The 24,976-nt window shown below is 46.0% G+C and overlaps 1 protein-coding gene across 2 annotated transcripts in view; it reads right to left on the bottom strand.

Moving 5' to 3' along the window:
- Window positions 1–524: 524 nt before the first annotated feature.
- The window catches only part of Traf3 (TNF receptor associated factor 3), a 111,162-nt gene continuing 86,710 nt past the window's right edge, over window positions 525–24,976 (bottom strand). For both annotated transcript variants that reach the window (XM_059279287.1, XM_059279286.1), the window contains 9 exons: window positions 24,794–24,845; window positions 21,175–21,279; window positions 20,163–20,330; window positions 14,456–14,536; window positions 11,983–12,057; window positions 10,256–10,348; window positions 6,440–6,580; window positions 3,261–3,435; window positions 525–2,533 (listed from right to left, as the gene is read on the bottom strand). In XM_059279287.1, coding sequence (XP_059135270.1) covers window positions 1,962–2,533; window positions 3,261–3,435; window positions 6,440–6,580; window positions 10,256–10,348; window positions 11,983–12,057; window positions 14,456–14,536; window positions 20,163–20,330; window positions 21,175–21,279; window positions 24,794–24,845 — 1,462 coding nt within the window. In that variant the 3' untranslated portion in view covers window positions 525–1,961. The remainder of the gene's footprint in view (window positions 2,534–3,260; window positions 3,436–6,439; window positions 6,581–10,255; window positions 10,349–11,982; window positions 12,058–14,455; window positions 14,537–20,162; window positions 20,331–21,174; window positions 21,280–24,793; window positions 24,846–24,976) is intronic.

Here is a 24,976-nt window from a genome sequence, read left to right as displayed (position 1 = left end):
ACTCATGGAGGCATGGGGACAGGTGTGCAGGAGGAGGGCACTTCCAGCAGGCACTGGGGCAAAGGCACACCCAGGACAGATGGCAGCACCAGAGACAAGGTGGGCCACCAGGCACCAACCCAGCTGTCCCCGCGCAACCATGGGGAGAGCCCAGAGGCAGGCAGTCTGAAGCGCGGGCCCAGCTGGCCAATTGTGGGCGCGCCTTTTGGGCAAGTGGCACAGATGTGGTGGTTCGCACACATTGGTTTTGCCTAAGAAGCACCCGTCGCGTGTAGCACCCATCAGTGTGAGAGCACCATGAAGTGTGGTGCATAGCAAAAGGGGCACCGGGGCAGGGCTCCAGGCTTCTATCACAGTTGGACCATCGAGAGACGTAAACAGTGAGCTGGGAGTGCCATCTGGACAGGACAGGCTGGGGCAGCAGCTGGCCATCCTTCTAACAGGGAGGCCAGGGCCGCTGCTGGCCAGCCTGGGCAGGCCCCCAGACCAGTGGTTCGGTCTTGGGAATGCTTAGGGTGGGTGAGTGGGTGGGGTTTTCTCCTTCATGCTGTGGGGGTTTTCAGGGCCCTTGTGGAGACCTGGAAGGGTGTGGCTTCTGCTTACACCTCCCTCCCTTGGGGTGGGACTGAGCTGCTCTTGGGGGCTTAGAGTTGGAATCCGTGACTATTTAGCAGCAGAGCCTCCAGAAGCTGCCAATGGAGGCCTGGCTTCCCCAGGCAGGTTCGCAGCTGTCTGAGGGCCCTGGTAGAGACAAAGATTGGCGGTGGAGAGAGAAAGATCTGGTTAAACTACCACTTTCTAGAATCATGGTGAACGCAAACCCAAGGACGAGAAGCAGCATGTCACATCTAAGGCACATGTACCGTATGCCACCATCTCTGAGCACAGACGTTGCTTTCGGAGATCGTTAGCCTCCTGCAGCAGTATGACAGGATGAGAAACACTTGCTGGGCCTCCTGCAGCACAGGTCACCTGCCTACCCCCATACACTGGACCCTGGAGACCGCGGCGGTGGTGTCAGCAACAGAGAGCTTGTCTCAACATGGGGCAGAGTTTTAAAAACCTAAGGGTTTTGTGTAGAACTCCAAAGTTCAACTAATGCCCTATTTTAGGGTGAAGACAACTGTAAGTCTGCAATGATGCACAGCATCCATGAGCATTGTCCCTCTCATAGTCATTGGGAAGTATGTCACTAACTACGACAGATAGTGAAGGGTTACATTTCTAACGAGAAATAACGACAGGTTGAATATTCTCTTTCCTATCACAAGTGATAACCAGTGTTTGATATTTTACATTTTCTTCCAAGAAATATCAGTCTATCAACGTTTTAAAACAAAATGTTGCAGTAACAATTATTTGTAGAACTTTAAATTAAAAATGACTTCTGAATTTAGAGACTTGATGTCTACTCAGGGCCTTCTGACAAACAGATTATTAGAACAGAGACCAGATGAGGCCTTAAAAATAGACAATATACTATATTTGAAACAAGATTGCACTCTTGAATTTTAGGATGAATATATCAAAACTGTATTATTATTTCGTAAGTTCTCCTTTTAAATTAACATGCTGACACGCCCAGCTACCTCCATGTGTGTTTTCGGTTTTGGTGTTCAAGTTAAGGAAGAAAAATCATGTTTCTTTTTAGCATATATGTTTCCACCTTAATTAACTAGATCTTTAAAAATGAAAATGAAAACCTTCTCTGACAGCAGTATTTATCTTGTTGAAGGATAAATAATTCTTCAGAGTGAGTGTGGCTAGTCTATTAGAAATCCGTTGGGGTCTGTTTTCACGTGTGGCTCCTCCAGCCACGCCTCCTCCTCCTCCTCCTCCTCCTCCGGCTGCTTACCCTGTTCCACACGGTCCTTTTTGAGGGCGAGGACCTTCGTGAAGACAGACCGCTTCAACCCCCCAGAGGAGTTACCTTCTGCTGAATCCACCTCCCCAGGTACTTGTCAGGGGTCAGGCAGATCCGAAGTATCCACTATGACTTTAATAAAAATTGTATCATCTTTAATATACGTCCCATTCTCTAGAACAGTTTGGGCGACAAAGACTGGGCAGCCAGAGGCGATATTCATCTCTCCAGTGGGTTTCTTGAAGCTGCTGCTGTTGGGATCAGGCTTGAATGCATCTCCCAGATGACGTCGAGAGGACCCCTGATCCATCAGCATGAGTGTCACTTTCTGCTTGAATGGCCACGGCAACAAAGCATCATATTCTCCACGCATAATGACAAAAAACAGCGACAAGTGTGTCCCTTTCCCCATTCCGTCCCCATTCAGGTAGACCCTGGCACACATCTTATAGCCAAAATAGCCCGTGTAGAAAGGCTGGCTGTAGAGAGACAAGGTCTTCCCCATGACGGCTTCCTGCTTCCGGCGCTTGTAGTCACGGATCTTCCAGATCAGCACACCATTGTAGCTGGCGGTCTCGAGGACCTGGAACCGCAGGTCCATGTCCGCCAAGCGGATGTCATGAACACTCAGCATCTGGTCATGCCGGCTCAGCTGGGACTCCAGCAAGCCTGCCACAGGCAAGAAAACATTTGGCAAACGAGACATGCAAACATCAGAGAAGCACATATGTACCAGTGTCTGTAACAGCGGCCCACAGATGTCACTGTGACTGCACAGGGCAGACATGTGCAGGGTGAACAAGGTGTGGGGCATCTGCATTATAGCTTCCTTCCCCTCCTCTCTGGTAGCCACAGTGTACCAACTGTCAGGCCACAGCTGTCAGAGCCTGGCGGCCTACTTGCCCACGCTCCCCTGCCTTATGGCCCTGGCATGCATAGAGACACTGGGCTCTGAGCCTAAGCTGTCTCCTACTCTAGTCTAATCACACAGCAACCCATGTAGCACAGTAATCTACACCTACTCCCTGAGCCTTCCACATAGGTCGTCACTGCACTCGTTCAGACTCAAAGCTGTAGGCACTCATCTGCTCACAATGGCAGAGATACTTGTGCACTAGGCTGCCCACCTCCCCTGCCTGGTCTGCGCCTGTCTCTGGGCCCTCAGAGTCCAGCCTCTCTAAAGGAGGGCTCTGTACCCCGCCATGCTGGGACTCCTGTGGAGGGACAAATCTAAGGGACAACCCGTCTCTGCTGGAAGCCTCTCAGCATGCACCACCTGCGCCTCCAGGGGCTGCTGTGCGGCTGCCTGTGCTGTGCCTAACACGCCACCTCCTCAGGCAGTGGTGCCGCGGCAAGTGCGTGCCAGCCGCTGCCTCAAGCCCAGTGCCTCCCTCACCTGTGTTGCGAGCAGCCTGCCCTGCACTTTTGTCCACACTTTCCAGCTCGGTCACTCGGTTCTGGAGGGACTCCACACTGCTCTTCATGCTGTCTGCTTCCTCCCAGTTCTGCCGGAAGGGACGGATCTCCTTGTCCAGCTCCTTCAGTTTCTCCGCTTGGCTGTCTATTACTCGCTTCCAGACCAGAGGGGTTAAGGGTGAAAGCCAGTCAGAACTCGGGGCGTGCTGTGCTGTCACCCTCAAGTGCCAGGTGGAGCTGTCAACCCCTGTGCACCCACTGGCTGAGCCCCACCAGCCTTCAGGGACAAGAACTTGTCAGAACACAGTGAAGCTAGAAGCAGTCAGATAGTGACCTGGATAACGTGCCATCACATCCAGCCTGCAGGGTTCTGTACAGTCACCAGAGGGCTGGATCGGACGGAAGGGGACAAGACCCAACACCACAGGTGTGCATGCGGTCCAGAAGTCGTTCTTCCTTTTCCTGCCCATCAGACATGCGGTACATGACCGGCCTCTCTTTTCTTTCAGTGTGTGTGTGTGTGTGTGTGTGTGTGTGTGTGTGTGTGTGTGTGTGTCTACCATGGGTTTTAGGTACTGAGCTCAAGTTGTCAAACTTGGCAACAAGCACCTTTATCCACCGATCCACTTTACCGCCATATTCCCCCTTCTCTGTCTCTCTCTCCCTCTCTCTGTCTCTCTGTCTCTGTCTCTCTCTGTCTCTCTCCCTCTCTGTCTCTCTCCCTCTCTCTCTCTGTCTCTCTCTCTTTAAATATCCCTTGAAGTGGTCCAAATGGAACCCAGGTCTTAAGCGTGCTAGGTAAGCACACTACCACTTAGCTTTGCATTCAGCCTTTTTAGCTTTATTTTGAGACAGGCTATCACTAAACTGCCCAGGTTGGCCTTGGACTCTCCATCCAGGACATCTTTTTGTTTTTCTTTCTCTGTGTAACTGCCCTGACTGTCCTGGAACTCACTTTGTAGACCAGACTACTCTCAGACTCATAGAGATCTGCCAAAGGTGTGTGCCACCACACCCGCTACTATGTAAAAAAATGATTTATTTTTATTTTATGTGCATTGTGTTTTGCCTGCATGTATGATTGTGTGAGCGTGTTGGATCCCCTAGAACTGGAGTTACAGAGAATTGTGAGCAGCTACGTGGGTGCTGGGAATTGAACCAGGTTCTCTGGAAGAGCAAACAGTGCTGTCAACTGCTGAGCCAGCTCTCCAGCCCCCATGCTATCATTTCGATAAATAAAAATTGGTTTGCTCAACCTAGGAGCAGAGGTCTGCAATCTTAGTTATTGAAGAGGCTGAAGAATGAGGGTCACAAGTGCAAGGCCTACCTGGGCTATGAATCGTGTTGAAGGCTAGCCTAGGCAACTTACTGAGACCCTATCCCAAATAAAAAGTAAACAGGAATTGAGCTTAGCCAGTTCAAGAACTTGGGTTCAATCCCAGTACTGGGGGTGGGGTGGGTGTCAAAACCCAAACACATTTTGTGTGTGTGTGTGTGTGTGTGTGTGTGTGTGTGTGTGTGTATGTATGCAGGTGTGGCTTGTGCAAGGGCCAGAGGTTGACTTTTGGATTCCTCCTTGCTTGTTCTTCACCTTATTCTCTCAGAAAGTTCTTTCAACTTAACCCAGAGCTCACTGTTATGACTAGTCTTGCTAGCCAGACTGTCTGGAGGCCTTTAGAGCACTGGAATTACAGGCAGGTTGCCATGCCCACCCAGCACTCACAGAGGTCCTGGGGTACCCAACTAGTTTGTGTGACAAGCACTTTACCCATGACCCATCTCCCTAGCCCCAAACATCTTCTTTCGTACTCACAAAGACTCTCCTGCCTCTGCCTCCCAAGTGCTGGGATCAAAAGCAGGTGCCACCACCGCCAGAGTTCTTTAAAACTCTGTTAAGAAACACTTCAAGCCTGCTGGTGGTGGTGCACGCCTTTAATCCCAGCACTCAGGAGGCAGAGCCAGGCGGATCTCTGTGAGTTCGAGGCCAGCCTGGTCTATAGAGTGAGTTCCAGGACAGCCAGGACTACACACAGAAATCCTGTCTTAAACAAAACAACACCCCCCCCCCCACACACATACCCCCACAAAAAAAACCCCCAACATACTTCAATTCTATTTCCTTTAACAACTTCGGCACCACATGCATGCAATGCCCACAGAGGCCAGAAGAGGGCACCAGAGTCTTTGGAAATAGTGTTACAGACAGCTGTGATGTAGGTTCTGGGAATTAAACCCTAGTCCTCCACAAGAGCAGCTAGTGCTCTTACCCACAGAATCTCTCTCCAGCTCTGCAAAGTTTATGCATTTATTGTTTTGGGAGTATCTTTGGATTATTATGGTAAAATAAAGTTAGGGGTGTGTGTGTGAAAACTCAGAACAAGCAGTTTGGCTTGATTTTGCTTTAGGAAGTGAAACTTGGCATATAGTACTAATGAACAATGTATCTTAAAAAGTAATGAAAATAAGATTGTACACACACTCTCTTTTTGCAGTGGTGGGGGTGGAACCTAGGGCCTTGCACATGCTAGGCAAATGCTCTACCACTGAGCTATACCCCATCCAAAACAGCTCATTTTTATTTTATCTAATCTATCTATCTATCTATCTATCTATCTATCTATCTATCTATCTATCTATCTATCTATCTATTTTATCTATCTATCTATCTATCTATCTATCTATCTATCTATCTATTTTATCTATCTCATCTACCTATCTATTTTATCTAATCTATTTTATCTATCTATCTCATCTACCTATCTATTTTATCTATCTAATGTATTTTATCTATCTACCTATTTTATCTATCTATCTATCTATCTATTTATTTATTTTGGTTTTTTTGAGACAGGGTTTCTCTTTGTAGCTCTGGCTGTCCTCAAACTCACAGAGATCTGTCTGCCTCTGCCTCCCAAGCAGTGGTTAAAGGTGTGCACCACCATAGCCTGGTGGTGGGCTAAAATAGCTAATTTTTAAAACAAGGGCTTTAAGTTTTACTTTTCTCCAATGGGTTGAAAACACAGAAGAGGGGTTTTGGGTTAGCTTCCTAGGCAGATCCATGCTGACCCAAGTTGCTTGAGTGTTCACACAAACAAGAAAAGCTGTGGGCCTGTCTGCCAGGACTTAGTGAGTGATGCCTGCACCAGGCAGGGTGCTCACCTGCAAATGAAGGATTTTGGATTCATTGTTTCGAAGCATTTCCTTCTGTCTCTCAATTTCAATTTCAAAGCTACATATCTGATTGTGCAAACTTTGGATGCTCTTGTTTTTTTCAACGCTTTCATTCTGCAGCAAGGAAACCTGAGGAAGAAGTTCTTCAATTAGTTTAACAAAAAGTGGTTTGGTATTAATTAACAATAATGACAGTAATTAAAATTTCACAATCTAAGCTTTCTACTGGCTTCTTAAAAGGAACCCAGGAGAAAAATCCCTCCACAAAAAAAGAGGGAATTCTGGAGAGCTAGCAGGAAGCACTAGGGAGGGGTCAACAATTTCAGAACAAGGGGCTGGTCTTTAAAGTCTCACTAAAGCTGGGCGGTGGTGGCGCACGCCTTTAATCCCAGCACTCAGGAGGCAGAGCCAGGCGGATCTCAGTGAGTTCGAGGCCAGCCTGGTCTACAGAGCGAGATCCAGGACAGGCACCAAAACTACACAGAGAAACCCTGTCTCAAAAAACCAAAAAACCAGAAAGTGCTCACTGAAAACAAGTCTTTTACCAGTGAAGCTTCCAGATTTGGCCAGGGCACATGATAACCAAGTTTTCTATTTTATCACGCTTATACAAGCACTGAAAAATGGGCCTCACAGAATCATACCTGTTCTAAAAACACAACATACTTGACAGTTTCTGCTTTAGTCTTCCTTTGTGATACAAAGATAATCCTAGAAAGCTAGTCCTGGAGGGCATCATAGCTGAAAGCAGGCCAGGGACAGAAAGACAGACATACTACCTGTTTTCACAACTGGAACTGAAAAGCTGAAGCCAGAAGCAAAGGGAAGGGGCCCTGGAACTGGGGAGACAGACACTGGCCACATGCACAAAGCTTCAGCGTAACTGTTTCTACAAACTCCTGCACAATATGCTGACAACTGTTAGCAATGACATGAGGACACCAAACTGCTGAGAACAGATCTGAAATGTTCACATCATTAAAAAAAGGGGTGGTGGTGGCGGCAATTTATGGGCCTATCAACTAACTTGTTTTAATCATTTTCTAATATATGAACACCCTAACATCACCCTAACATCACACTATACATACAATCACTATCTGTCAATTTTTTTGTTTTTTTGAGACAGGGTTTCTCTGTGTAGTTTTTGGTGCTTGTTCTGGAACTCACTCTGTAGACCAGTCTGGCCTCAAACTCACAGAAATCCGCCTGGCTCTGCCTCCTGAGTGCTGGGATTAAAGGCTTGTGCCACCGCTCCCTGCCCCCACCTCTGTCAATTTTTAAAAAAGCCAATCACTGCCCAATGAATGTGATATCAACTCTGCAAGGATCCTACCCACCAGTGTGACATCCCTAAACACAAGGAGAGGTGGCTGGAATGCTGTTACACAGGTACTTCATTTCACCCTTGGGCTAGCCGTAACTCCTCAGAAACAGATGGAGCTCACACCCAAAGAGACCCTGACACAAAAACTCAGTAAAGTTAGCCAGGTATGGTGGCACAGGCCTTCAATCCTAGCACTTGGGAGGTGGAGGCAGGCAGATCTCTGTGAGTTCCAGGACAGTCAGGGCTACACAGAGAAACCCTGTCTCGAAAAACCTAGAAAAAAAAAAGAAAGAAAACAAATGGAGCGCACCAAGGCTGCACGTCTCATAGGCAAACGACACCTTCAAGTTCCCAGCTTTCTCTCACCACCTAAGGCCATAAGCTTCTGCAGTACCAACTTGTACCAATGAAGGGCAACAGCAGTTTTACAAACTCTTCTGAAGTTAATGTTCAATCATTCCCATCTGGCAAAGCCAGATCGAGTTTCCAGGTCTTTCTCATCCTTACTCCAAGTGGAAACATCATTTTTAACAAGAATCTCATTGATATTTCTAAAAATACCAATTTTCCTCAAGTATTGGTTGAGCAGAAGCAACTAACAGTAACATGCACACATTGTACCAACTAATCTTAATTTCTTCTCTTTAGAGTTTCCCTTATTTGAACTGTGAATTCACACTTACACACTGCCTTCATCTGCCTCTTAAATGACCACCATTGAGGTTAGCAGGAAACTGTGTTCCAGAAGCACAGCACACCTACTCCCGTCAGTTAAAATAGAGACCTCAGTAACTTGAAAACATTCTTTTACCCCAGCACTTCCTGAGCTGGCATACTGGATAGCCACACACCTCATAGCCACTAAACTCCTATGTTGCTGTTACAGTATAGTGAGTAAGACAAACAAAACAAAATACTAATTCTTCTTTTTTTTTTTCCTTTTGAGACGTTTCAAGGAGCCTAGGCTGGTCCTGAACTTGCTATATAGCTAAAGATGACCTTGAACTTCTGACCTTCCCTCCCTCCACTTCCCAAGGGCTGGGATTATAGGTATGTGCCACAATACCTGGGTAAGAATTAAGTAATTAAGTAAAAGGAAGAGCCTTTTAAATGTACTCTTGAGATATAAGACATCCCGAGTTATATAGTAACTTAAAAATGGCAGAAACAGAACACTTTCTTCAAGAAGAGGGGGATAAAAGATTCCTAGGTAGCTATCAATGGGCTCAGAGCAAACACTATGTGTCCCAGGGGGAAATGGCCACCGACTGGGCTACCAGAGACTTTCTGTGTAATGGCACACTCCTGCAGCTGGTGGGTATGGTTCTTCCTAGTCCTCACCTCACCTTTCCAGTTGTACCAGCACATGGTACCATGCTGGCTCTCTTGAGAATCTCCCGTTTTGTCACTTTAGACCAGCAGTTCTCAACCTGTAGGTCGTGACCCCTTTGACAGACTTCTATCTCCAAAAAATATTTACATTATGATTTATAACAGTAGCAAAATTACAGTTATGAAGTAGCAAGGAATATAATTTTATGGTTGGAGGTCACCACAACACGAGGAACTGTATTAAAGGGTCACAGCATTAGAAAGGTTGAGAACCACTGCTTTAGACTTTAGACTCTGAAGTACATTTGTATTAAGCACTTAACACAAGACTCTCAGATCTTTATAAACTCTGGTGTCACCTACACCAGCCACTTAAATCCATCTCAATGCCCTCCTGATACAAGTTTTAATCGATATATTGAATGTAATGAGCCATGATGAGTGTGAGCCCATAACCATTTCTCCTATCAGTCCTTGGAGTGTTTCACCTTCTCCTCATGGAAATCCAGCCCTGCTGTGCGGTGAACACCACAGCACAGATGGCATGAGTACGGTGCACTCTAACTGGAAGGACCCTGCTTGAGGCCCACAGCCCTCCTGGGAAATGAGACTGTTGGTAGTGGTGCTCTCTATGCGGTCGGCACAGCCGAGAAAACCAACTGCAAACACAGGGAGAAGGAAATACGTTTTCCGCTCTGGGTCTTACAAAAGGCACAGCTGTAGATCATCAACACTAGTAACCAGACATGTGGAGATTGGCAAACCTGCTCTGCGAGGAGCCAACCAGTACTTGGGGTTAAGTGGTCCAGCCTAGCAGTTTCCATGCTGATCACTGCCAAAGCAGCCAGAGGCAATTCACCTGTACAGAGTATGGATGTTGGGCCAGTCTTTGTCCTAGATCAGTGTTAAGACGACCACAAAACGATTCAACAGAGAAGGAATCAGGCACTGCACGTTGCTTGGCAGCTTAACAGGAGCAAATACCTCTATGTGGAAGCTCAAGATTCAAAACAGAACTGACTCTGACAATCTCTTCATGCTGGTCCTTTCATTGAAAAACCCAATGATAATTACAAAACAGATTTCCTCTTCAAATAGTCTGAAGAACTATAAAACCTGACGAAAGCCAAGAGCCCCGTGCCTACCTTCTTCTCCAGGGAGTTGCTCCACTCCTTCAGCAGATTCACATGCTGCACCGCGGAGCTGGCCTCGTGGGCCTTGATCTGCTGGTTTGTACCCTGCAAGAGCCAAGGGGGTGACACTAAGCCAGTCACTCCATTCAAAGGACAGAAAGCCTCATACTCAACTCTAGGAGCAGCAGTACACATGAAGGGGCTTATTTATGTACAGGGAATTCCAGACTCTCACTCGGGGCCTCCTAGGCTATGGTGCAGGGCACATGCCAAGAGCACTGCGATGCTGCAGAGCTAACCTCAAGTTCTCTCTAGTGGCTTCTCATCAATGTTCCATACTTGCAAAACCAAATAATTAAATTTAAAACTCATTCTATTCCTTTACAAATCATTTTCATTAAGATATACCAAGAGAATATCCTGGAACCTATAGCTGCAGCTAGATGCTGCTACAGCAGTCCAGTGAACTATGGTACAGCATTGTACCCAAAAAGACATCGCCTCACCAGGCTGAGTGTGCTGAGGAATTTACATACAGAACATAAACAATCTACAGAGTACATAAGATGCAGACCATTCAAGCCAAGAGCAAGCACATTAAACAGTACTTTGCATATTCAAGGAAACAACCAATTTGACAATATAATTTGTTTTGATACCAGAAAATGAAGAAATCAGAAAAAGCGTTTTCATGATCTCCAAAATATATACTCTGTACATAGACTCTCTCTCTGTATGCCGATCTGAGCACAGCTCCGCATCAGCATACATACGCACACACACAGATGGATGGCACTACGCACGACACAACGGGGAGGTGCAGGCGCCTCCTAGACTAAAGCAAGGGAGAACTTCATTCTTATTCTCAGCTTTCCATCTTACGAAAAAGTACTGCAGCCGAGCGGTGGTGGCACACACCTTTAATGCCAGCACTCGGGAGGCAGAGCCAGGCAGATCTCTGTGAGTTCGAGGCCAGCCTGGTCTACAGAGTGAGATCCAGGACAGGCACCAAAACCACACGGAGAAACCCTGTCTCAAAAACCAAAAAAAAAAAAAAAAAGAAAAAAAGAAAAAAGAAAGTACTGCAATATTGCTCACTGTCTCCGTACCGACTCTGTAACAGTGCACTGCTGATACATAAAACTAAATAGATATTTTCTTTTGCCTTTTGGTAGATAAACTCAGTCTTAACTTGCAATCCTAGGTATGTTTAAAAACAGAAAACCACAGGCAGGTTTCTGACATGAACACTTTCCCAGGAAGTATGTTTTCTACAGGCTTTGCTCAGTCAACCCAACTCTGGCAGGGTAAAAGTCAGCATATATGTGTAAACAAAGCATTACAGACACCCATGTGTGATTCTTACAGCTAAGGGCTGACAGACGATGTCAAAGCTACATCAAGTTTAATATTCACTCAGGGAATGAACAGTTAAAATTGCCACAGAAACTCCACCAGATGCCACTGCATTCTTACTACCCGGAGCTGTCTGGGAGGTAGCAGTTTTCCTGGCATACTGACTTCCCCATGCTGTTCCATCTGAGCCTAAATGTCCTGGCCCGGCAAGTGAACACCCACTCCTGCTGCATGTATGGTTTGTTTCACCCATGCAGCAGGGTGATTTGGTTTCACGACAAAGACTAGAAGAGTGAGAACTCAAATGTTAAAATATTATTATGAGAACTTTTCTTCAATGGCAGAATGTCAGTGACTGGGAAGGACAAATGTTGGATACTGACCTGAAAAACGCAGCCATAGCGCTTAAAACTACAGGTGCTGGGGGCATTGACACACTCTGACAAGTGTGCACTCAACTGCAACGGGAAAAAGACGTGAGTTGTGACACAAACGTTTGCATGAAAATGTTCAAACATATCAGGGCACAGAGAGCATCCAGGCTGTACTGTTAAGAAGGGTGATTATCAGCTGCAGGTGTGTACGCATCATCTGCGTGCTGGACTTCAGGCAGTAAAATACAGTTTCATCACAAGTATACACGTATACACACCAATATACATAAATACATTTACTGTAACAGTTCTTAACTTCCAATTTCTTTAGAACAAATTGTTCAAACTGTGACATGCCGTCTGAAGTGCCAGAATTGGGAAAAAAAAAAAAAAAAAGAAAAGAAAAAGAACTGAAATGCACATTTAAAGACTATTAACAAAACTGTATGAAACACAAAAAATCAGAAAGCATTTGGGATGCAACTGGGTCACACACCTACTATACAGTACACAAAAATAAACCCATTTTCAAAGCAAGCTCACACACTGAACCATTACTGGTAATACCTGAGATGGCTGAAGGCGAGTTACACCTTCATCTGAAAAGCCTTTTTTCCCTGGCATGTTCAGAACCTCATAAGCTTTTCAAAGATCCCTATAGCTATTCTAACAACAGGAATCTCATACTCTCTCTTCTAGCTGATAGATGAAAATTAGGAGTGCCTGGAAAAAAATCCAAGCTACCCTGAGAGAAGACAGCCTCTTGTTTAACTCCAGGATGCCCCAAGCAAGAGACAAGGGAAGTGAAAAGATGATCCTAAAGACAGACTTGTATCTGGGCTTGTGTCGCTGTGGACTGCAACACAACTCCTGCATGCCTGCTGCCTTATTCTCACAGCTTTTATTCTGCACTGTCTGCGCAGACACGGGCAGGTGCAGGTTTGTGTAGTTTTGGAATTTTCCTCAGTCTACCAGGACCAAGGTGGTGGCTATTCGCTATGCCTGGTATTTAGGAACTAGGGACAAACAAGGATCCATTCTTCCTCTGCTCACTGACCCTTTCACAATAGCTCAGCAGAAAGGCAACCTGGAAAAGGGCCTTGAGGCCCCCACCACAACCAACCATAAGAAAGGGCCTGTTAGTTAGGCAGTCATAATGATCAGCAGCCTAGTGTGCTTGCAGTTTCCTTGAACCCAGCCAGGACACCCTGGGCTGGACTCAGAGGAAGTACCCAGAAGGCCCCACAGGCAGGTCAACGTGGACCAGTTTAAAACTTTAAGGTGTGACATTCTTTCAGGGCCATTGTTACAATTACAATCACGACCAGCTAACACTTCTAATGCTACAACCAGGGCATGCTGTTCTGACATGTTATTTCTACTATAAACTCACTGTCCTACCTTTTCCTAACCTGGTTTTATTATGAGTACACTCAGGGCCCTGAAGAATTTATAGGAGCTTCGGAACAGAAGCAAGACTAATGCACAGCCCAACAGCTCCTTTCCCTGAAACCAAGAGAAATGAAGTTGAAAATTTTATTTTGAAATAAAAGTAACTTAGAGGCTGCCTTTCATCTTAATTCCGAGCTCTGAGTGGACAGAACTGAAGTGAGGGTTATAAACTCTGGGGATCATTTTAGCAGTTACCCTCTCCATACACTGACTTTAACAGAAGGATCTTCCAGTGGCCCAGCATGGAGAGTGGACTTGTACTTCTCCCAGGTCCTCCCAGAGGCCTTTCAGCAACCTTACCCACCATTGTCCTGGGAGGCTGTACCTAGGTGAGCGGCTCTTAGGGTCTTCCCAGCTCTCTGTGCTCCTAGCACAAGGCCCACGTGAGTTAGCTAGTGTTTCTAGGCTGCCTTCTTCCAACTGCCAGGAAGATGCCAGCCTGCTGGAGAAGACTCAGGGGGCTCCAAAGACTAGAGACTCAAAGACTAAGCAACCACGGGGGCTCCAGGTCAGGTCACATGCAAAAGTGTTAGGATCCCTGCAACTTTCCACATGGATCTATCCATATGGGCAGGTCAAATGAAATCAAAGATAAAATCTACCCGTCTTACATAAGCACCTGGGCAGATGCCCCTCCACTCAGTATCTACTTCCCCTCTAGCACTGCCCTGCCCACGAGCTGGGCAAATGGTTTTAAAAGTCTAAAATTACTTTTTTGAGACAATCTTACAGAAATTCATTATTTTGTAGAATTTAAAAATAAAGACTTGAAGCACCACCTTTACTTACATTTGTAAATTAGTCACTTTTTCCCCAATTCTTAATATTTTCAATCCCGAATTTACCTTTTTGTAGCTAAAACAGGGATGTTTCCAAAACATCCCTGTTGGTTTTGTCTTTGTTGTTACACACATTACCATAGTTGACCATGAATGAAGACTATACAGATGCCCACAACTCGGGAGAGTGGGCCTACAGGACATGGGACCACTGTCACAGGGCTCCTGCCTGGGCCCTGGCTGTGCCTTACCTCACTTCTCAGAAGAGTCTGGACACTGCACTTATGAGGGCAGGACACCACCACACAGGGACAATCAGTGTCTTCGTGTTTCTACAAAGAAAAAGGAAGTGAGTCAGGTGTGGACCAGCACAGTCCATCCTTCTCAGTGCTCATCAGCTCTCCAATGCAGACACAAAGGAAACTGTATCCACCATTGCCCCACCACACTCATCAGAGTATGACTGTCTAGGACCTTGTGACATCACGTCAGATTTGACTCAGAGGGAACTTGTGGAGTACATTGCTGGTGGTATCCTAACGCCAGCTGCCTCCACAGCAGATTCCAGGTCAAGGGCCCTATGGACAATGTGGGGTTGGTCAAATGCCCATGCTCAGATTTTTCTCTGGCCTTTCGGTTTGAAGTCTGAACAATCCTGAAAGTGGCACGGTCTTCTGGATACTGTCCTAAAATCTTGCCTACATTATCTTTAGTACACAAGAATGGATAAATTTTGGTCTAGGCCCTGTTGAAACTGTATGATCTTGAGCTGTGTAGAAGAAGAAGAGCGACTGCTAATCTCAATGCCAGGGGCACGTGTCCATAAAAAAGCAAGGGCAAGGACTTGTTGAGGACATCAAACCTAAGGGCCCAAGAAAGTACCACTAGACCCATAATGACGGCACAGGCAGAGACACAAGTACCAGTACAGCAACTCCTGCTGAGTAAGGATGCTCAGATGCTCTTCCGAGGTCCTGGGACACTTCAGGTCTCAGTAGGTCCTCTGGTTCCTTTGGCCTTCACTGACAATTATCTTTAGGTGGATTTGGACCATGGCACTTGTTCCAGCACTGGTTCAGTCTAACTAGGCAGGTACAGGGCCAAAACAGTGTCCATACAAAGGAAGTACACAGTTTGTTTGTTTGTTTTTGTTTTTGTTTTTCAAGACAGGGTTTCTCTGTGCAAGAGCCTTGGCTGTCCTGGAACTCTCTGTAGACCAGGCTGGCCTCAAACTCAGAGATCCACCTGCTTCTGCCTCGCAAGTGCTGGGATTAAAGGTGTGCACTACCACTACCTGGCTAGAAGTACACATTTAACAGAGGATACCGACCTGAGGAGGGTACCAGGCTCAATTCTGTTGGAATTTTGAAGGCCTATGCCTTCTGAGTATGAACACTGCATCTGCAGAGCAGGGAAATGCCTACAAGATTAGCTGCTCTGCTCCTGACCTGGGTGTCAGAGTCCCTAGAGTACATGGTAAGCAAGTCAATTACCATTCCATACTGACCAGGGAGAACCTGGTCATAGGCCTCCCTCAGGAGACAGCCTGCTCAAGGACCCAGCATACATGCTGGATTTGCACTGAGCTGGAGTTTTCAAGACCCACAAAGGCAAGGCATTCTGTACACTTCAGAGAAAACCCCAGTAACTAGTCTTGCTTCTCTGATACTGACCATATCTGTGAACCAAGTTTGACTACACAACCTCCCAAGAGCGGAGACCACACGTCCCCATCATAGAGCAGAGTGGGGTCTCTGAAACATGGTGAAGGGACCACAGGTGCTCTCTCTGCTCCCTGTACCTACACACTCCCATCTTCATTCTCTGGGCTGGATGCTTGCCTCGTGCCTCGTTGACATAAGCACAGTGGAGGGGGGAGACCAAGATAGCACTGGGGGAGGTAAGGGGAAGCAGGGCTGGGAGAGAAGGGGAGAAAGGGTGGGCAGGCTGACTGGGAGGCCAATGAGGCAGAACAGCCAGTATCTTTGCATGTACTTCTGCACACCTATGAAAGAATATCAGGAAGGTTTTAAAAGCATCAAAGGATGCACGTTTTAAGTTAGATTTTGATGAACTGTTGTCAAATTGCCCTCCAATAACCTGACCCCAATCTGGAATCTCATTATCATGAGAAAGCATATTCCGCACTTTACCAATTCTATCACACTTTTTAATCTATGACAGTCTAATGGAAGGGATACAATGCGGGGTGTGTGTGTGTGTGTGTGTGTGTGTGTGTGTGTGTGTGTGTGTGTGTAGGGGGTGGGTGGGTGGTGGGGGTTGGGGGGGTGTCCTGCAGCTCAGGCACTGTGAATTGTTGTATTTCCTCTTATTAATCATGGATTTTTTTCATTGAATTGCCTGTTCAAGACTTCTAGCCGTAATAGTGACTGAATAGTGGGTCCTCCTACAATACTGCCTATGTTCATTCAGAACCTGTGAATGGGACCTTATTGGAGCTGGTTCTTCGCAGCTGTCATTAATTAGGACAGACCCTCAGTCTCATGACTACATCCTTAGAGAGGCAAGGACTCAAGAGCAATCACCTAAACACAGAGACAGAGCAGGAGCTATGCAACTTCTAGTCAAGGGTGGATGACAACCAGGAGTGTCTCGGGGAAGGTAGAAAGTACTCAGAGCTGCTGCTGGGAACACGGCCCTGTCAACACCTTCGTTTCTGATTTCTTTTTACATTTATTTTACTGAATGAGTGTGTGAGTGTTTTGCATGCGTGTATGGCTATGCATCACATGTGTGCAGGTACCCATGGAGGTAAGAAGATGACATTACAGATGACCTTAAGCCACCACCTGATGCCTAGTGAAACCATGTTGTAACAGTCAAGGGAAGGATGCAACACTAAAAACACAAAACTTGGGCCAGGCATGCACATGGTGCACACCTTTAATCCCAATATTTGGGAAAGGCATCCACATGGTGCACGCCTTTAACCCCAGCACTTGGGAAAGGCATGTGCATGGTACACATCTTTAACCCCAGCATTTGGGAAAGGCATGCGCATGGTACACACCTTTAACCCCAGCACTTGGGAAAGGCATCCACATGGTGCACACCTTTAACCCCAGCATTTGGGTCAGGCATGTGCATGGTGCACACCTTTAACCCCAGCATTTGGGAAAGGCATGCACATGGTGCACACCTTTAACCCCAGCATTTGGGAAAGGCATACACATGGTGCACGCCTTTAACCCCAGCATTTGGGAAAGGCAGGCGGATCTCTGTGAGTTTGAGCTTAGCCTGATCTCATAGCAAGTTCCAGGTCAGCTGGGGCTACATAATGAGACTGTCACAAACAAAACAAAAACTTGATGCATGCTGTAGTGGTTTGTAAGAAGACTGGTTACCTAGCAAACAGTGTGGCTTTGAATCCTCGCCTCTGCCTCTTGACAGCAAATTTGACCACACATGTGGGAAATACAAAGCCTAGCTATATAATGAACATTCACGAAGCACTACCTAGGTGGTGAACATAATCAACACTTTCCACCCACCTCATCCTTATTTCTTTCAAGTAATCACTAAAATAATGCTGAATTCTGTATTTCTGCCTTTTACTTAAAAGCTTCATCACATATTTATGTGTCCCTAACAAAAGAGTTTCATTTGGGTATATTCAGATTTTATTAAAATATAGTTTGCTACAACAAGAACCGTATGTAGTCTGGTCCTGCACCACACACTGGCAGTAATGCACTGCCAGCTATACAGTGTACACTACAGGTCCTAACCCAGCCTACTATATGTCACATTCACTGTGGAGAGATTAAGGGTGCTAGAGCTAAAAAATCAGAAGATTTGGGCATGCAATCCTGGCACTAACTAGAAGGAGAGGAAGACCAGAGCAAGTCACAGAACCTTCACAGTAATACAAAGAAGTGAGTCCACACTTGCTCTGCTAGTGTCAGGAACTGTGCAGTGTCACAGAGGGAATGCACAGGCAATGCTAGTTAAAACCACTGCTGGAGCTGCAGACACACAGCTTATAGGTAGAGTGCATGCCTAGGCCAGCATGCTCAATGCTCTGGCTTCAGTTCTCACTATGATGTATGAGTCTGAAAACTAGAGGAGAAAGCAATCTGGGTCTTAATTCAGGCAGGTAGTTGTGGCACCTTAGGAGGTGATGGCAAGAGGATCAGGAGTTCAAGGTCATCCTTGGGAATCTAGTAAATTGAAGATCAGCCTGGGCTTTTACAAAAGAACCTATTTCAAAACAGAAATGGAAACGAAAGGCCACTGGGGTGCCACATGTTGGTGACTTTAACTACTTAGGAGGCCAAGGCAGGAGGATGACAAATTTTAAGCCCAGCCTGGATGAATGGTGATTTCAAGGACAGTCAGATCGTGTCTTAAAATAAAAACAAAATTAAAGAGCAGTCTCCGAGGATGGCCGAGTTCAATCCTGAGTAACAAACAAAATGAACGCAGCAGAGGAATACGCCAGTGACACTGTTCAAGGAACTTGCAGCCAGTTTCCACCACGAAGGCCTCCAGAGAGTTACAAGCAACAGTCATTTCTTTGCGAAATTCAGATCTCAAACTGCCTTCCAGGTCCAGTTAAAACTCAAATGAAATAAATACGCACTGCTTCTTCACTGACCTTCCCTGGCCCTTCCTTATTGGTGTTTTGTACACATTATGGTCACATTACTTTCCATACTACAGGAATTTAACTGTATACCTGGTTCTCCTTTCACAGACTGCTGACTAAGGATAGAAACTTCAAGTCAGTCCTCTGCCATCAACACGTGGTTAACCATGACCCTCCTGACTCTTACAGCCTCGCCTGCTGTTCAGAGGTGGCTGCTTAATGCGGTATCTAACTGACATGTTTTCAGTTCCTTCTCAAATGAATACTACTTGATTTTACTCTGTAAATAACTGATCTCTGCAAGAAGCAAAGTGTAACTTTGGTAGCAGTGTATTAACATGTGTACAGCCTGGACAGCTACTCATCAGGTGAGTGTTTCACTCACTGCAGGTTTGTTACTGGATAAACTGCTCAATTAGAACACATTCTACTGTTGCTTCCCAAGTGGGGAGACACAGTCCTGGAAAGCTCTTAGTAACTGGGAACGTCTATGGTAGTCTATAAGAAAAAGATGTCCAGATAAAATGAGGCCCAGACTCAGGCCTGGCTGGTGATGGAGTGAGTGCTGAGACAGCAGAGCAGAACACATCTCATTTCACAGGGTAGGAGACTCATAGTGGCCATGACATGTACCCTGGCTATACCCAACAGTCCCCCTTCTGATGACCCCAGCATCACCACCAAGAGTAGTCCCTACTTGCTTGGCCTCTCAGCAATACCTGGCCAGGGCCCCCAGCTCTCCTGACACTTCCTAAGTCCCCTCTCAACAACCTGCAAGCAGTCCATGCGCTGGAATGGCATGGCATACAGGTAGGTACACAACCGATGTTTACTCGGTGAATGACTGTTTTTAAAGTTGTTCTTCTACCCTCAATGTCTCTTTCACCTTTCACACAGAAATGATTCCACTGCATACACAGAACAGACCATGCCAAAACAATGAGGCAGGAAAACATTTAAATGCTCATCTCTCCCCAAGACAGACAGCTTCCTTTGACACTGCAGGATAAATGAGCCTGTTGTAAGTGATGGTTGTGTCATACAGCTGTGAGAAGATGAGCACTCCATCAAAATTTGAGGCTATTCTTTGGGACAAGTTACAAATTCTACCTTTTGTGAATCACCATTCTTCATTTTTTTTTGACATCTCAAATGAGTCAATCAAGGCAATGGAAAGTGTTAATTATATAAATCAAAATAGGCAAAACAAATACAGCTTTACTCTGAAATAAAGTTAGATGAAAATTGCTATTTAATCCTCTTTCTCTTTATCCTTGTTAGAATCGTCATCTCTGCAGAGGAAGTGCACCTGAGCTGAGCAGAAGGGACATGAACAGGCAACACCGCACCTGCAGGGTGATCATGGGGACTTGGCTCTTGCAGTGATTGCACGTGGCCTCTCGGTATTTACAGGCCTTTTCCACATGATCCCGCAAGTCTTTTCTCAGTACTTTTTCTTTGCAGTCAGCACGAAGACAGGGAAGCTCCTCAAACTGGCATTCATTTTTTAGGTGCACCTGTAGAACAAACCCAAGTTTTTAACTGGCAAAAAGTAAATGTGAAATGGCAGACTGTAACTGCCATAGTGAGGTCTGCAGAATCCTATGGCCCTGCTATAGGGACAGTTCTATGCAACAGAGTGGCAAAGCACAGCAAGAGACAGAGGCTCACTGTGTGCACCTTGTGTTTCCTCAACACACATGTGAGTGAGGGACCATGCACCCTTCTCTCTGTTACCAGAACTGAGCGTTAGGGGTGTCTCTGTTAAGAACTGTTTAGCCAGATGTGGTGATATAGACCTGACCTGTCATCCTAGCAGAATGGGCTGAGATGGGGGGGGATCTGGAGTTCAAAGCCAGCCTGAACTATATAGCAATACCAGTGTCAAAACCTACACATAGACACACACAGACTATAGAGTAATACCTGTGTCAACTTCCCCTCCCACAAAAACACCACTACCACAGACACACACATACAACACACCAACCCTTTAAAGTCTTTATTCTAATTCAATTATCCACTCTGAATAAAATACAAAAATTAAAAATAAAAGCAACCTTAATTTATGTGTAATTTCATGGTAGAAGTAATAAAGTGCCTTTGAAAATCAAAACCCAACTCCAATTTCTTTATTCTAAGTAGGACAGAGGATGACAATTCACTGATGTCATGAAAAGCGACACTTTATGTCCTAGGGATTGGATACTCTCTTGCATGGCTCTGTTTGAAAAGAATATAGTAAACAGAGCACTATGGTGCACACAATGCTCTATCGACCTGGCCAGGCAGTTAGATGAGGTGATGCAGCTCTCTGCTGAACAGAGATGGCTCTGGTTCTGGGACCACTTGGGTACTCACCAACAGATGTCCCAGAGTCAGTTGCTCTACACAACCTCTGCCTTCATTCCGACAGTAGATCTGAAGGGCCAGGATCTCTCTCTTGCAGCAATTATCCTTAAACACCTGAATTGGAAGGTAGTTAGAGGATTAATACTTCTTAATCTTCACATGTTGCCATTGGACAAGGCAAAACCACTCTAAAAATGCTAAGAGCAACTCTTAAGTGGGCCTCAGAAAGCATTAAGGACTGTCTTAATTTCTCTAAGTACAATGAAGGAGCTGGCCCCACTAAGACACCATTTAACTCATATAACTTTAACCATTATCTTTTATTAGGTAAATCAGAAGACACATTGAATAACGGTATTTTAGAGCATTATGGTCCTTGAGTACTGACATAGCCTCAGGACAGGGTCGGTTCAAGCTCCCAGCCAATAAACAGCAGATGGCCCTGGAGGCACACCTCCTGCCAAAGGACTTGGCAGCATGCTGGCAACTCAACAGAGTGTATAAAAAGCTTGTCAGAATCAAACCAACAGTTATGGAGATAAGGGTTTTGGACAACATGTGAAACAATTCTGGTTCCTTCTTAGTGTCTGCTGCTTATAACTCAGTTTTTTACCAGAGGATGCTTTTTCTTTTACTTTCTCTTTTCCCCAGAGAGGATGGACTCCCAGGTCCTTAAGCATGCTTGGGAAACACTCCACCCCAGAGCCCCATCTTAGCCCAAAGGAAGCTTTGAATATGTGTCACAAGCATGAGCTAGTACTGAACTATTTCTCCTGAAAATAAATACCTGCTTGCCTTTAACTTTCCCGTAGAAAACAAGCACTCTGCCTCTAACGAAAGTCTATAGCCTCAGTCCTCAGGCATTTCTGAGACACTCCTACCTATCAATTCTGTGACAGGAAGACTTAATATGCCCCTTCCAAACTTCCAGGCAGAGACAGATCAGTAGCTGGTAAAATTAAGGACAGAGATGCCTCAGCCACTTCTGTGCTTGCTGTACAAGCACGAAGATCTGAGTTTGGACGCTGACACCTACATAAAAATCAAGTGTGGTGGTGTGCACCTTTACCCCAGTGCTGGGGAAGTGGAGACAGGATTTGGAGCTTATTGGCCAGCTAGTCTATCCAATCAGCAAGCTCCAGGATCAGTGACAGATCCTGTTTCAAAAACTAAGATGGAAGCTGGGCATGGTGGTGCACACCTTTAATCACAGCACTTGGGAGGCAAAGGTAAGAGAATTTCTGTGAGTTTGAGGCCAGCCTGGTCTACACAGTGAGCTCCAGGACCATAAGGACTATGAGAGCCTGTCTCAAGAAGAAAAGGTAAAGGTAAAAAGGTAAAGGTAAAATAGGTAAAGGAAAAAAAGGTAAAGGTAAAGGAAAAAAAGGTAAAGGTAAAGGAAAGGAAATAGGAACCATGATTGTGAATGAAACAGATACTTAAAAAAGCCACCTTAGCGTGTGGCTTTTAAGTTCTTCCTCTCAGTCATACTTTTCAATACATGTGAACAACGTAGCCCACTGCCATGTAAAGAAAAGAAATGGGGTAAGAGCCAGGCTTGGTGGTGCATGCCTTTAATCTCAGCACTTGGGAGGCAGAGGCAGGTGGATCTGAGTTCAAGGCCAGCCTGGTCTACAGAGTGAGTTCTATAGCCTGGGCTACATCTACACAGAGAAACCCTGTCTCAAAAAAAAAAGAAGAAAAAAAAGAAGAAAAAGAAAGAAAGAAGAAAGAAAGAAAGAAAGAAAGAAAGAAAGAAAGAAAGAAAGAAAAGAAAGAAAAAGGAAAGGAAAGGAGTGGGGTAAGTGATCTGCTTTTCTTGTAACAACTGGCTGGAGTCTTCAGCAGCACAGATATGCTAATGTGCTAGAACAAGTTCCATCAGAGGCCCTTTTCTCTAGAGCCCAAGGGGCCTGTGGCCAGCTGCCTCACCTGGCCTGCCCTGACCAGCAAGTCCAGCATTTGCAAATGCTTTTGACAGGAAACCCCAGAGCAAGACTCTTACTGTGGGATTTAATAGCTTACATTAAAAATTGTTAGGTTCATTAATCAGAATATTGGAATCATACATATTTTTATTGACATTTAAGTCCTTAAGAGTGAGCTACTTCAAGCTACAAGTGTGCCTGGAAGGGCTTAGCAGTATGTGGGTGGCCATGTGCCAGAGGAAAGGAGAGGGATTGGGTTCAGGAAGAAGATGGAGGAGAGCCTCGGTGGTACCCACTAAGTGCACAGTGACACCCACATGGGCAGATAGCAGGTTGATCTCATTCACTGTCTCAGCCCTTCAAGATACTAGTGAAAGGAAGGGAGGGCAAATTCCAAGCCCACCCGGCACTGGCACGCTGAGGGAAGCTGTAGGAGAGAAAGCTAAGAAGACAGCAATGATTGGACCACAGACAGTCACAGCCGTGACAGACACCTCTGCACTTCTCAAGTCCCCACTCCTTATACACCCTCCCTTGCGGTAAACAGGTGCTACTGACACTGTTATGGGGGAAGCAACTGGCTCAGGGGACAGAGTGCCTTGCGGGAATTAGAGCAGAAGAGTCTGAATCCCACCCCACCCCCACCCCACCCCCGACCCTAGTCTGCCCAGGCGCTCACATGACACATCAGGCCCTGGAGCCTGCTGCACTACTGTCAAAACTAAGAGCTGAGTATTGTGGCACACACCTGCAATCCTAGGAGGCTGAGGCAGGAGGACTGCCATGAGTTTCAGGCCAGGATGGGCTACATAGGAAGACCCAATCCCAAAAAAACAAAACAGAAGGAAGGAAGAAGGAGGAAGGGAGGGAGGGAGGTGGGGGGAGAGGGAGGGTAGGGAGGCAGAGAGGAAGGAAAAAAAAACAATCTCAAGGGACTTGCCATGTGTGGAAGCAGAAGCAGGTAGAGAGGTCTCTGAGTTCAAGGCCAGCCAAGGCTACACAGTGAAACACTGTCTCAAACAAACAAACAAACAAACAAACAAACAAACAAACAACACCCAAGGTATGGAGATCTAACTCAGTTGGTGATGTGCTTGCCTAGAATACTTGAAGCCTTGGGATATATCCTCAAGTGCTGTATAAACTAGGTGTGGGAGTGCATACCTGTAATTCCAGAATTTGGGAGATGGAAAGAGGACCTCAACTACTAAGTTTAGTTCAAGGCTAGCTTGAGCTAGACTGCCATCCTCACCTCCCCACAAAAATATTAACTTTTTTTTTAAAAGACAGTCTCTCTTTATTATGTAGTTCTAGCTGTCCTGGAATTGCCTATGTAGACAAGGCTGGCCTTAAACTCCCAGAGATCCACCTGCCTCTGCCTCCTAAATGCTGGGATTAAAGGTGTGTGCCACTGTGCCCATTTTAATCTTAAAAGGTGAAATAGCGGCGGCGGGCGGTGGTGGCGCACGCCTTTAATCCTAGCACTCGGGAGGCAGAGGTAGGCGGATCTCTGTGAGTTCGAGGCCAGCCTGGGCTACCAAGTGAGTTCCAAATGCAAGCTATGTGAAATGTATCAACCACCCAAGAAGCCCAGCATGGTGGCACACCCCTGCACTCAGAGGCAAGAAGATCATAGGTTTGGGGCCACCCTGGACTGTAGAGCAAGCCTCTGTTTGAAGAAAGGAAACAGGTAAGAGTACCTTGTCTTTGATGATGCTTTCTTGGCACGCTGTACATTTTGGACTCGAGGAGCTGAAGGAAACAAAGTAAGCATGTTAGAGCAGCAGCCCTCCTTCCTTCCCTCAGGCTCACTGGGAACACAGAATGCTTTCCTTCATGGGCAGGCCTGCTCTAGCTTGCGGCAACAGGCAGGGCTCCAGGAT

This window comes from Peromyscus eremicus, chromosome 14 (genome assembly GCF_949786415.1).
Source record: "Peromyscus eremicus chromosome 14, PerEre_H2_v1, whole genome shotgun sequence".
Classification (NCBI taxonomy): Eukaryota; Metazoa; Chordata; class Mammalia; order Rodentia; family Cricetidae; genus Peromyscus; species Peromyscus eremicus.
This window is presented reverse-complemented; position numbering and strand designations above follow the sequence as displayed.